General features: G+C 45.3%; 2 protein-coding genes across 3 annotated transcripts in view; both read right to left on the bottom strand.

Moving 5' to 3' along the window:
- Window positions 1-2,144, bottom strand: part of MTF1 (metal regulatory transcription factor 1) — a 46,572-nt gene extending 44,428 nt beyond the window's left edge. Inside the window, exons 1-2 of one of the 2 annotated variants that reach the window (XM_036255319.1) lie at window positions 2,070-2,144; window positions 23-481 (exon numbers count right to left, since the gene is read on the bottom strand). In XM_036255319.1, coding sequence (XP_036111212.1) covers window positions 23-430 — 408 coding nt within the window. In that variant the 5' untranslated portion in view covers window positions 431-481; window positions 2,070-2,144. Of the gene's footprint in view, window positions 1-22; window positions 482-2,069 lie in introns of those variants that run through there. The other variant, XM_036255320.1, reaches the window with a different exon arrangement.
- Window positions 2,145-3,984: 1,840 nt separating this feature from the next.
- INPP5B (inositol polyphosphate-5-phosphatase B) overlaps window positions 3,985-13,503 on the bottom strand; it is a 48,994-nt gene continuing 39,475 nt past the window's right edge. Inside the window, 8 exon segments of the mRNA XM_036256264.1 lie at window positions 3,985-5,048; window positions 5,294-5,405; window positions 7,174-7,301; window positions 7,610-7,703; window positions 9,015-9,128; window positions 10,281-10,516; window positions 11,827-11,989; window positions 12,841-12,951. Of these exon segments, the coding sequence (XP_036112157.1) occupies window positions 4,933-5,048; window positions 5,294-5,405; window positions 7,174-7,301; window positions 7,610-7,703; window positions 9,015-9,128; window positions 10,281-10,516; window positions 11,827-11,989; window positions 12,841-12,951 (1,074 nt within the window). The 3' untranslated portion in view covers window positions 3,985-4,932.

The following is a 13,503-nucleotide window of genomic DNA, read 5'->3' as shown; positions in this document are numbered from 1 at the left end:
CCTCACCCACTGCTTTACTTACTTCTTTACGTTTCGTTTCTGGACATTCCGACTGCAGAGTGAGGGTTGCACCTTCGATATTTCTTGGCATGGGCGTGGAACCAGGGTTTATTGTTAAATGAATCTGATCTGGTGATATAATGTGCTGCACATAACCCTGGGACATTGCTTCATGATCAATTAGATGAAAGCCCTCTTCACCCCCTACTAGAAAAGGCAAGGGTTCTCCACACTGTCCATCATCATCTTCATCCTCCAAAGTGCCAGGGTCCTGCTCAATAAGAACAGTTGTCCTATCATAAACAGTTCCAGATGAGGAAGGCACCAGTCCGTTCTTATCCACAAACCTGAGCATCCTGTCATCGGGGGTCAGCTCATCTTCCTCTGCCTCAAAGTAGATGATGTTGTTGTCTGGACTGTGTTCCCCCATGGTTCAATTGTGCTCAGCCCAATTGTGAGAAATGGAAAGGTAATGACCTGTCTGCAGTAGAACAAAGCTAGAGTTAGAGACATACTACACAGGACCTCAGAACCTTCTCAACAACCACGGGCTCTTCTTTCCTCTCATTTCAAGAGCAGGTCAGAGTAAATGAAAAATCATCTTCCCTGGGAATAATGTTTAAAGTTCTACTTTGAAACCATCAAGTCATTTTAAAAGCAATGCCTTTTCAAAAAATTGAAGCAGTAACTAGCAGTTCACGAGACCTTCCAAAAGTGCCTTACTGCCAAACTGTTTGAAGGTTGGTCAACATACCTAAAGGGGATAAAAGAGCAAACTGCTTCAAGTCTGAGTTGCTATAAATCTTAAAAGTAAGGAAACCTCATTCAAATATACCCCTAAATCAAACCATGAGGCAGTGCAGTCTATGGTGGAAGGAGCAGAGTTTTGGAGGCAGGGTCACCTACCTATGATTTCCATTTTTACCAGTTACTACTTGGGGAACTTTTCTGTGCCTCATTTTTCTTATGTGCAAGGTGGGACTGGTAATTCCTGTTCTCTCAAAGGTGTTATGTGGAGTAAAAGTACATTAAAGCAACAGTAGAGGAAACAAGTGTGAATTCATTCCCTCCTTCCTAGAACAGATGTTTCAGCGTCTGGGTAGAGGGGCTGATCCCTAATCAGGCACCTCTACTGAAAATCATTTTATCTGTTTATCTCCTAAAACAATCTGGTATCCAGCAGAAGCTACGTTTGTACAGTGTGCTCCCTGCAGTAAAGGAATGATGAGTCTTATACTGTCCAAAGCACAGTACACTGACACTAGGAGTTCAGGAAATGTCAGCTAAATGACTGAACGATGTGAAGATATATTCTTTTGGGAAGATATGGTCTCTTGGGAAAAACACCAAATTTGAAGCTTTCCTGTTTTGGAATGGTGATTCTTCATGTACCTGTAAACACAGAGGTTCTACAAATGTGAGTTTGGCAGGCAGAACAGTGAATTTAAAAATAATCACTTCACTTTCAGTTTTCAGTCTGCATTTGTACTTTATCTTTCTCTTCTGCTCTTAATTAGAAAGTAAACCTTTTACGTAGTGGGGCGGCAAAGAGACAGGCCAAGGGATCGGATTCGGGAAGAACCCGCCCGACCCCATGCTCTGGCTTACGCAACTCGGCACATACACATTTCACTACATCTGAGAGGAGAGAGAAAAGTACCTAGGGCCCCAGCGAGCTGCCCAGGCACCACTGGCGGCAAAGCGGAGACCAACTGTCCGAAACAAACACGACCAGGAGGTTTGAGGATGGTAAACGAGGAGTACAAACAGAGCACCCCTGAGAGGAGGCTGGGAAAGGAACCTGTCTGGGATAGCTCCCAGCTCGGGCTACACGGAAAAATCTGAAGACAGGCTGGGGGGCTCCAAGCCTGGAGAAGAGGGGCAGGGTCCGGGTCTCCATGGAAACAGGGGAGGGGGCTGGATACCCATCCCCATGGAAACGGAGAAGGGGTGCGGTCCCTATGGTGACCAGACCGGGGTCTCTACTGGGAAATGCTTCAGGAGGGAGCCTAAGTTCCGCGCCCCCAGGGAAGTCCCCAGCCCAGGCCGCGTCTAGTTTCGCCTTTTACCTCCGCGGCTCCCGGCAACGGCGGCAGCGGCAGCTTCTCCCCTCCCCAGCGGCACCATGATTGCCCCCACCTTCCCCGAACGTCACTTCCGCTTCCGCTTTCCGGAGGAAGGAGGAGATACCGGTTTCGCGTCTCTCTGGCGCGTCTGGTTGGTTTAGGGGGCGTGGGGGCTGAGCTCGAGCTTCCAATTGGCGAGCGGGAGGGGCGGGGCACTGGGAGACGTAGCGGGACAGTAAGTTCGTCCCGCGCGAGGAAGTGCGCACCGCATCGGTCGTCCGCGGGGACTCCGGGCGTCAGTCCCGGCTCCAGGCTCATGGGAAGGGCGTCGAACCCCCACACCAATCCAGAGTATCCTCAGTCCGGCTTGCGTTGGTCGGCTTCGCATGGCAGCCACCACCGCAACAGAAAGGACCACAGTTAGGTATCCGAATTCCAACTGGGACGCTCCCGCCATTTCTCCGTGGCCCCAGCTTCCCCTCATCGCCCATCAAAGTTAATTAATATAGGCGGGAGGGTTCGAGAAAGGGAGATTGAGCCCAGCTGGCAGAACTAGGGGCTATTCACGCCCAGCCTGAGCACGCCGCCGCCTCTTCCCCGTCGAGTATGCGCTCATAAGCAGCGCCAGCCCCTCACCACTCCTGCCCAGCTGCCCCAACTTTCCCCAGGCTGCGGGCTCTCGGCTCCCAGCCGTGCTCGCGCCAGGGCCGGTCAACGCCATCTACTGGCCGCCTCCTTTCTTTCACCGTGCAAATTGTCATCCTACTGGCTCCTACCTAAGTTGGTCCGAAGGTTGTGGCTTACTGTTAAATTGGCTTCTATCTAAATCACATTTTACACTATTTTACGTAGTGGCGTTCCAGGGCCCAAGAAACCATTTTCGTGTGTTTTTTTTTCTAAAAAATTTTTTTCCCTTTATTGATTTCAGTGAGAGAGAGAACTATCAATGAGAGAGAACATCGATTGGCCACCTCCTGCATGCCCCCACTGGGGATCAGGCCCACAACCTGGGCGTATGTCCTGACCAGGAATCCAACCAGCGACCTTTTGGTGCAGGGGTCCATGCTCAACCACTGAGCCACACCAGCCAGACAAGAAGCAATTTTTTATTATGCCTTCATTATGCTCTTTTTTTAAAAATCCTCACCCGAGGACACTTTTGCATCTATCTTGAGACAGAATGGGAGGGAGAGAGGGAGGAAGAGAGAAACATTGATGCAAGAGAGACACATTGAGTGGCCGCCACCCACACAACCCCAACTGGGGCTGGGGACAAACCACAACCAAGGTACATACCCTTAGCAGGAACCAAACCCATGACTCTTCGGTCCACAGGCTGATGCTCTGATCGCTGAGCCAAACAGGCCAGGGCAGTTATGCTCCCATCTTTTCCAGACCCCTGGAAGATCTAGCTGTTAGAACCTCCCAGCAGCCACTGCCTGTTTTTCCCCTAAGGTACTTCTATGGAATATTTGAAGTGCAACAACCCCTAAAGACTAACTAGAAAAGGGATCAAGGTGCTCAGGCCATGCCTGTATTATCTCTTGTTTGAAAAATGTGAATAGCTCCCGGCAGGTGTGGCTCAGTGGATTGAGAGTTGTCCCATGGACTGAGAGGTCCAATTCAATTCCTGTTTGGGGCACATGTCCGGTTTGTAGGCTGGATCCCCAGTAGGGGATGTGCAGGAGGCAGTCAATTGATGTTTCTCATATCCATGTTTCTATCTCTTTCTCCCTCTCTCTCTAAAAATATCAATAAAAAACAAAAAAAGAGGAAAATGTGAATAGTGACTGTACCCACCAGACGCCAGGCAAATATCTCTTTGGCCCCTGACCAGTTTCCCCAATGCTTAAACTGCAAAGGTCCAGCTGCACAAAACTGCCATCTCTTAAGAAACAAAAACACAAACCACCACTGTTTAAAACATATTTATCATTAAAATATATTACACATATGAGAGAGGGGATGCATCATACACAGTTTAGAGGATTTGCTGGCCCAAAAAAATATCACTTGTTTAACCAGAACACTAATTTCTTCAGTATTTTCATTTTCAAACCACTGTATTGACTTCAGAGGCTGATTGGCCAGCCGGAGTTACTGCACCTCAGGTGAGCAGGAAAGGGGAAGACTTTGCATACACATACTCATGTCCTCAGAGTGCTGGAAGCATCTGAGTGGCTGTGACCTGTTTATCCAGCAGCTGCCACTTGCATTCTTTCTGTCCAACTCATTTTCCTTTCAATTCCAAAGTGTGTTCAAATATCTGATCATAGGGAGCTCAGCCCAGGCTTCCAGGAAGGCACTGACTATGCCCTGGAGGCAGGCTGAGTGAGCACAAGACGCACAATTACTTAAACATTTGTAAAATTTAAAAAGTAGAGCTCAGGCCAGTGTGAATCAGTTGGTTGGGTGTCGTCCTGTGCACCAAAAGATTGCCAGTTAGATTCCCAATTGGGGCACATGTCCAGGTTGCAGGCTCGATCCCTGGTGTGGGGGACATGCAGGCAGCGGCCCATGGAATATTTCACCCTCACGTTGATGTTTTTCTCTCTCTCTCCCCCTCTCCTTTCCTCTCTCTCAAAATCAATTTGAAAAAACTCTTTAAAAAAATAATAGAGATCTATCTGTGTTAAATTAACTAAAGTTGAACATCGACTGTCAGTTTTATTGTGGATCCCTCATGTCCTCACAACTCACAGCAGCACTGAGTGTGATAGCCATGGCCGGGGGAATAGCCAGGGCTCAGGAAACAGGCAGTTGCCACTCTTGCTTCCCAGTGGCCTCACATCCTCCTAAGGACACTCTTGAACTGAAACTGGGACTGGTAATTGGCTGCCTCAGGTAAAACAGAAAAGACAGAGGCTCAGGGTGAGTTGCAGAGGAACTGGTAAATAAATTCTTGAGCCTTCTTTTTCTCTGTCATTTCGAGCTTTTGGTGACCAGCTGGGTTTCGAAGCAGTAAGCTGCCAAATATGCTAGCTGCATGAAAAACACAGAAAACAAAGGATTCAGCAAGAGAAGGTACTAATTCTTTGTGTTATCAGGAGTGGGGAAGGGTGCCCAAAAGCAAATTTTCTGCTTTAAACACTATTTGAGGGTAAACTTTCCCCAAAGCGTGAGACTTTAGTTTTATTACAGTGGACTTGGAACCTTTCTCAATCACATTTCTCATGACGAGCCTCTCAGTTTGCAGAGACGCTTTCCGCAGACACTTGGCTACTTACCTAGAATGTTCTCGTCCAAGTGATTTTTTTCTGAAGATTTTAGCAACTCTTGCAAAAACGCCAGCAAGTAGTGGAAGACATTTTTGTGGAATGTGGGGAGAGTAGAAATGACCTGAAAGAGGCAGAATTGGGATTTATCATTTTGTTAATTCAATTATTTGTCAAGTGTCTACTAACTCCAGGAAGTGAGTATATGATCCAAATACATGAGTAGGACTGCACAGAAAAACTCGATCACTTACTGTTTGGCACAAGTGCCAAAAGAGAAGCACAGATCAAGGGTTACGTGAAATTAGAGATCAAACTTCTAACTACGTGCTCTCCAAAAACAAGGGGACAGAAGACATTTTATTTGGATCTTGAATATAAGACAAGATTGGACTTGCAGAGGTAAGGATTAGGGTACTTAGGGCAAAAGAACGTGTAAAAAAGGGCAAGAGAAGGAAAACAGTGAGATAAGGAGATAGACACATTGTGCGAAGTCATTGTCAGCGAGAGCAGGCGCTGAGCCTGGAAGGGACAGGCTAGAATTCAGTGAGTACTCCAGCTATGTGTATATCAGAATCAGTTAGGAGGCTTGTACAAAATATATTCCAAAAGAGATTTTGATTCACTGGCTGTGAAACCTTAGGACCTGTATTATTAGCAGGTTTTCTAGATTATTCTGCTATGGCCTGTTAAATAGCAACTAGAGTAGATCACAAAGTTTTGAATATTTAAGAAAATCATGCCCAGCCAGAGTGGCTCAGTGGATTGGAATGTCGTCCCTTGGACTGAGAGGTCCCGGTTCAATTCCTGGGTTGCTGGCTTGATCCCCAGTAGGAGGTGTGCAGGAGGCAACCAATCGATGTTTCCCTCTCACATCAATGTTTCTATTTCTCTCTCTCCCTTCCTCTCTCTCTCTAAAAAAAAAAAAATCAATAAACATTTTTTTAAAAAAAAAAGAAAATAGCCCAGCTAGTGTGGCTCAGTGGTTGAATGTTGACCCATGCACCAAGAGGTCACCAGTTCGATTCCCAGTCAGGGCATGTGCCCAGGTTGTGGATCCAATTCCCAGTGGGGGGCATTGCTGGAGGTGGCCAATTGATGTTCTCTCTCATTGATGTTTCTATCTCTCTCTTCCTTCCTCTCTCTCTAAAAAAAAAAATCAATAAAAAGAGCCCTGGCTGATTTGGCTCAGTGATAGAGCATCAGCCCACAGACCAATGAGTCGTGGGTTCAATTCCAGCCAAGGGCATGTACCTCGGTTTCAGTTCATCCCTGGCCCTGGTCCAGGTCATGCGGGAGGCAACCAGTCAATGTGTCTTTCTCACGTTGATGTTTCTCTCTCTCCCTTTCTCTCCCTCCCACTCTATATGAATATAAATAGAAAAATATCCTTGGGTGAGGATTAAAAAATATATATATATAAAAGGAAAAAATATTTAAAAAAAGAAAATAAAATAATTAATTGGCCATGGAAAGCCAAGTATGGTCCTTAACAAACAGTAATGTGATGAGAGCTTTAGAACACAATCTAATGGCAGTACACAAACCAAATCAGGAGAGGGAGAACCTGGGTGAGGGCCTTGGACCAAGAAAAGTGTAATGAGAATGGGAGAAAGAAGACGGGGGATAGATCAAGGGGACTGGGCATGTGGGAGGTGAGATGTGGAGGAGTTAGAAATGACTCAGGTTTCTGGGTTGAGTCACTGCAATTAAGTCTGATGCCATTAAGAGAAAAAGGGACATGAGACGAAAAACAGGTTTGGGAAGGAAAGATACAGGAGGTGAGTTTCTAACACATCGTGTGTGAGGGGCTGTGACCACTCTGTTCTCCCAGGCCCCGTGAAGCCTGAGGCTACAACATGTGCACGCTGAAGCTCAGCACTTCCCCTCACCTGTTTACTTGCTGTGTAGTTGCCAGAACACTCCAAGCAGTTATGGTAGGCACTGTAACAGACGACGGGCTCTGGCAGGCTCTCCAGGAAGAGCAGCAAGGCTTCGGCTACAGAATGATTGCTAGGGGCTTGTGGCCCATCGTTAAGGAACAGGTGGTGATGCTGCTGCCTGTGGTTAGGAAAAGGCCCAGAAGCGAGCACAGGCCAGACGTGCTGCCTGCCTGGGATCTTGAAGGGGCCACACTGTCAGCTTAGTTGGGCCCTCCTGAGTTCCTACTATATTTGGTTGCTTAAAGGTGTAAAGTCTTCTCTATGCAAACTTTAAGTAAGAGAAACATGACAGCTGAGGACTCAATATTATTTTGAGCTTTAAAATATTAATCTTTCCTTTTTCTCACCTTTCTTACTCATATTCACACACACACACAAAGGATACAGAAGGTATCAAGGGTATCAATCATTCCAGTATCCAAACAGTCCCTTATTTGCTCAAATTCCGACCTCAGGCCCGGCTGTTGAAACAGATCTTCCTGCAAAAGGGAAGAAAGTCACAAAGTAATTATATTCTCAGAAAACCAGCAATGATTTCCTGACCTAGAAATGTATTGCCAGCAGAGAACAAAAAGCAGCAGTGTAGTCTGAGGCCTTTGAGTCACCCTGGTAGACGATCTGATCTAGGCTGGTATGGCTAGTGTATCGTGCAGGCCTTCCCAGGCGTCCTCCCACAACACGTCTTCAGAGCGATAAGACATCTATTATAAAACTATGGCTAGGGCACAGAATACACAACAGTAAGATCCAACATAAGGGAAAACTTAAAAGCAGCTGTTTCCTGCCGTGTTATAGAGGGATCAACCAGAAAAAGAAAAATCTGAAGAAATTATATGACTTATAAAATGAAGAAAACTAAAAGGCAGCTCAGTGCTTTATGAAAAACAAGATTATGGCAATAAAGGTATTTCCAGAAGTCCTAGGGGACTTTCTATTAATTTATTTTATAAAATGATTTAATGCCATCCAACTGTGTTAATAATAAACATATTGTATGTACTGCTCAAAAGTTACACTTGAAAATAATTCTACAGAGAATGTAGAAGAGCTTGGTACTTAAGAATGTGACTTCTATAGCCACATTCCCTGAGTTCAAATCCCAGTCCTGCCCATTTATCAGCTTTGGGGCCTTGAGCAAGTTATTTATACCTTTCTGAGAACTAAATGAGGCAATATTGTAAAACACTTAGAATAATGTTTGGTACATTGCAACATTTAATAAATGCGAAGGAAAAAAGTGAAAGAGAATATCATAAGAATATATATGGCTTGGTCTCCCTGGGACCTGCATAAATGAATCAGTGAAACTAGCCAATCTGATCTCAATGAAAGTTGCCCAAGTCACTCTAGAAAGCAGGCCCCCTGACTCACGGCCCGGGAATTCCATCTGGTCTCCTGCCTCTGTCTGGCTTGTCTACAAGTTAGCACCTCCCATTCCCAAAAGCTGGGGAGAGTTCCTGAAAGGGATAGGAGGCTGACAGCCTGAGAAGTCTCCAGATGGCTTTCTACTTGGGCGACCCCAGAGGCCAGGGAGGGAACATGCAGTGCTGGGAAGCCATCCCGTGTAAGGCTGCTTCCCTCGGGGACAATCAAGTGCTCTATGTAATATAATGATGCCACAAGGGTATGAAACATGAACCTGGTTGTCCCTCATTCACTCCCTGAGGGAAGAACAGCTTTCCACGGGTTCTCTGGAGTAAAAGCTTCGTACGCTAAAAGTTGTTGGGGCTGATGCTCTTTCTCAAGGCAGCCTGGCCTCAGTCACGTCTGAGGACGGAAGCACCACCCACCTGCTGGACAGCGTTTCGGTACAGGTAATCAACCATCATCCAAAGCTCTTTGGGGATTTCCATGGGGTTCTCCAACTGGCTACCATCACCTTCAGTCCTGAGGGGCATCAGAGTCTGAAAAGAAATAAAAAGCATAAAAGCCCTGGCCGGTTTGCCTCAGCGGTTGGAGTGTCAGCCTGCGGACCAGAGAGTCCTGGGTTCGGTTCCCGCTAGGGGCACGTACCAAAAAAAAAAAAAAAAAAGCATAAGAAGGCCCACCAATGGAACTTGTGCCAGGCTGGCTTCAGAATGCCTGATGTGGGGACAGCAAACCCTTGGAAGAAGGGAAGCATTTCAATGCCCCTAAGCAAACATTCCACAGTCAAAAATGAACTCAGGTGGCACAAAGTACTAAGGTAATTTCTGAGAACTGGGAGTGGATTATAGTAGGAAGTGTCAATGAATCAGGTAAAAATATGCATCAACTTCTTAGGAAAAAATACTGCCTACAGCATTCCACTGTCAAAACTAGAAAGACAGTGGCCCGTGAAAAGAGCACACAGTTCGGAGTCCAAAAACCTGAATGCAAGGTCCAGGTTCACTGTTAACTAGCCATGTGACCAGTGACAAGTCACTCTCCTTATGGACCCTCTGTTTTCATCTGTATAATGGAGAGGATGGTGTTAGAGAGTACCTAAATTAAAAAATGCATAGGTGCGGGGAGCATACATACCATAAATCTGCTCCAAACTAGTTCCCTTGTATTAGGAGCCTCTGAGATCTCAGAAAATTTAGTTTGGGATGACAGACTACCAAGTGATGTTTAAAACAAATAAACTAAATATAGTATAATGGGCCAGGGAACCTTCATTATCATCATATCCACAGCTGAGTTTCTCTAATGCACTGTGTATGAAAGACCGAAAAACACGGCCACACCATTTTGCAGCTTTTCCCATCAAGTGGTGGGGTCTCTTCCCCCCACTGGAATCTGGGCTGGCGTCACAATTTGCCACCATCTGATTGCAACTGCACAAATGAGGCTGGGCAGGACCAGCAGAAGAGGCACACAGGACACTCGCAGTCAGGAGAAGCAATAATTTGTTGCTTTCAACCATTAAAATTTCAGGGTGGTTTGCTACACAGCAATATGTAATGATACAGGAAGCCAGCTCTAGGGAGGCTGAAGAAGTTTCGGATCTCTGGGAAGGTGGGCATAGGAATATCTTGTTTGACTGACGTGGCTGCTGCACAGGACTAGACATTTCCTTGTGGCATGTGACTCACCAGCTCTCTAATAGTTTCAAGAGGCAAGTCCAAGATTGGCTCCCTCATGTAGCACAGTGTATGAATGGGGGATCCAAAACAGCTGGGCAGGTAGTTGCCAGACACAGACAAAAAGTAATCCTTTCCCCTGTCCAAGTGCAAAACGAGAATGTCCTCAATTTTGTCTTCACCCGAGTTGAGCTTTGTAGCCACGGTCTTATTTACAAACAGCTCCAATTCGATCTCAACGACAGAATCTGAAGAAAAATGTAAAACGGAATGTTGGCAAGTGGGAGGCCAAGAGAAAAGGGGGAAAGGAGATAGAGGGGGAAGAGTCAGGCTTAAAGGGTTAGGGAAAGAAAATAAAAGGAAATAAGAGCCGACCAACAAGTATTTATATGCTCAGCACCCAGGAGACACATGAGCAGAGTTTATAATCCACGTGGGAATACGAAAATAACAAAGCAAAACGTGAATAGGTAACAAATTCAAGTCCTAAGTAGCACAGCTCAAATCAGTAATTATGAAGACACTGGAACAAAGACCTAGCCTTGAGCAAGGTCAGAGGAAGACACTTGATCCAGTAGAAAATATAGTGAAACTATCAGCCTGTGAATTGTCTACAAAACAGGCTTAATCCCTCTGCCACGTAGCACAAGGCGGAGTGCAGAGAAGTTGGGGGGACAATTCGGATAGTACATTCCAGGGCCAGATATAATTTTTGGGTTGCCACCTTATTATCTTTCCCTTCAAGAGCAGCTACTTGGAAGTTGATTATGGTGAGGCAGACAATAATAATAGTTGTTTTGTTTTGTTTTAATCCTAACCCGAGAATATAATTTTATTGATTTCAGAGAGAGAGAAAGGAAGAAAGAGAGAGAAACATCGATCGGTTGCCTCCCATACACGCCGAGAATGGAGATTGAACATGCAACCTAGGTATGTGCCCTGACCGGAAATCAAACCCGCAACCTTTTGGTGTATGGGACGATGCTCCAACCAACTAAGCCACCCAGCAAAGACTAAAAATGGTTCTTTTAACAGCAGCACCTGCTTCACAGCAATCTTAGGTTTTTCTCTTTCTGTGAAATTATGGAACAAATACATGACTGAGCATGCTTCTGAAGCTGAACTCATGCTCCTTACTATTTTTTATTTTACTTATAGATGATTCATCCACAGGACTTTTTTTTTTTTTTTTTTTTAATCCTCACCCGAGGATATTTTTCTATTTATCTTCAGATAGAGAGAGGGAGAGAAAGGGAGAAAGAGAGAAACATCGACGTGAGCGGGGCACGTCGACTGGCTGCCTCCCGCAAGATCCCAACCAGAGCTGGGGATGAACCACAACCGAGGTACCTGCCCTTGGCTGGAATTGAACTGGGACTCATTGGTCTGGGGGCTGATGCTCTACTGCTAAGCCAAACCAGCCAGGGCCACAGGACTTTTAAAAAGTTTCAACCAGACAACAAAACACTCAGAAACAAAAAGCTTATTTCAGGAAAATGAGCAAAGATTGGGTGGAGTGTTCCCTAAACCACTAAGAACCTGGGAACGGAGGTCTTACCTGGCAGTAGGAACCCTCTACTGGGGTTGGCATTCAGCCACTGCTTACAGTAAGAATCTTCATCAGGCTTGTTGATAAATTCAAACTGACAGGGTACTTGTCCATTATGAATTTTGAAGGATTCCACTTGCAATTGCATGTACTTCACATCCTGAAAACAGAACTAGGAACAAGCCCGGGACCTGTCAGACCAGTGTCCTCTTTTCGGCAACCTGTCCAGACACCCAAGTGGGCAATCCTTGCTGCTTGCAAATCGTGTTTTGCTATAAGTATTTACCTGGGAGGCCATAGCGACCACAAAAGACCCACTGTCTGTGTTTAACCCAGAAACCCCAAAACTCAGAGAACTCATGTTGTTTTATAAATAAATTTCCTGAAGGAATCAAAGTTTACATCTTCTATACCCAAAGGCCATTTCCAAAATATCCTTCACAAATTCCCAAATATGAAGACCCAGCTTATCCTTCCAAGTAGCTAGACATCTATAGTATTAAAAAGACTCTCCCCATAAATCTCCGTTTGTTTGACTTCTTGGTATTGTCAATTCTGAATGCTGTGGCTCTTTCATGAAAAATCCTTAGCCCTAACCTGACTTCTCCCACTGCCTTCCCTACCATCAACTAAAGCCTACCCAAGAAATTCGGACTCAATTTTATCTCAAAGCAAAACATCAGTAGGAAAATAAACACAGTGCAAGAATACACACCAGTTACTCTCAAATCAAACAAAACACATTTTGAATCACCTATGCCATTATTTAACTCATAGATGGCCCATGTGTGGGTGAAATCTATAAGCCACAAAAGGTTAAAGGTTTGTGGTTTAGAAGATCAGGAGATGAACAAAATCTAAACCAACAACCCCTCTCTTCTCAGCTAGCATCATCAGACCCACTATCTAGAAGGATCCAGAAGTCTGGTGAGTACCTCCTGGGACTCTGAGTCCTAGTAGATGAAATTTAAGCTCTATGACTAGAAGAGCCTGATGCTAATTTTCTTAACGCATCCTTCCTACCTCTCGCTTGGAGAGAGACACAGAAGGAATGTTGGCGTTTTCCATCTTATCCAGGGAGCGAACAATCTCCTCCAGAGTCTTCCGGTAAAGCTCTTCATTTATAACCTTCACCTGGAAGGAAACATCCGCGGCTGAGTGCCACAGCTTCTGCCCATTTCCTCTCTTTCAGTATAGAAAGTGGAGACTAAATAGATTTAATTAATTAACAAAGAATCCAATCAATAATAGACATAGAAGGGTCCCCCAGAGGCACAGCTTGTGGTAGAGTCAACTGCTTCCTGATGGCAAAAAGATTCGGATGAAAGCCAGGTGGCAGTACCCCCTGGTCTCAGGACCACGGCTGAGAGATGCTCAGTGCCTGGCTCTACTTTGCTTGCTGCTGCCAAAAGGCCTGCAGTGAGAAACTTCTCTAGAGCTTTGATTTAAAGCAGCATTTCCATTAAAAAAGCATTTCTCAAGCTTTTTTAACTGTGCTCCAGCAGCCAAGATTTTGTCAGGTTTTCCCTTCTGTATTTTGAATTATAAACACAACTTTTGTCACTTTCCAATAATAAAACTTTAATTATAACATTCATTAGACTTTTTTCAAACCACCCACACCCTCATGGATTCCGACATGCCTCGACCTGCACCCTTAAGAATTGATAATATAGGGAAACACAG

Source organism: Molossus molossus, unplaced genomic scaffold (assembly GCF_014108415.1).
Source record: "Molossus molossus isolate mMolMol1 unplaced genomic scaffold, mMolMol1.p scaffold_m16_p_12, whole genome shotgun sequence".
Taxonomy (NCBI): Eukaryota; Metazoa; Chordata; class Mammalia; order Chiroptera; family Molossidae; genus Molossus; species Molossus molossus.
Note: the sequence above shows the minus strand (reverse complement) of the source record. Positions and strands in the feature narration are given on the sequence as shown.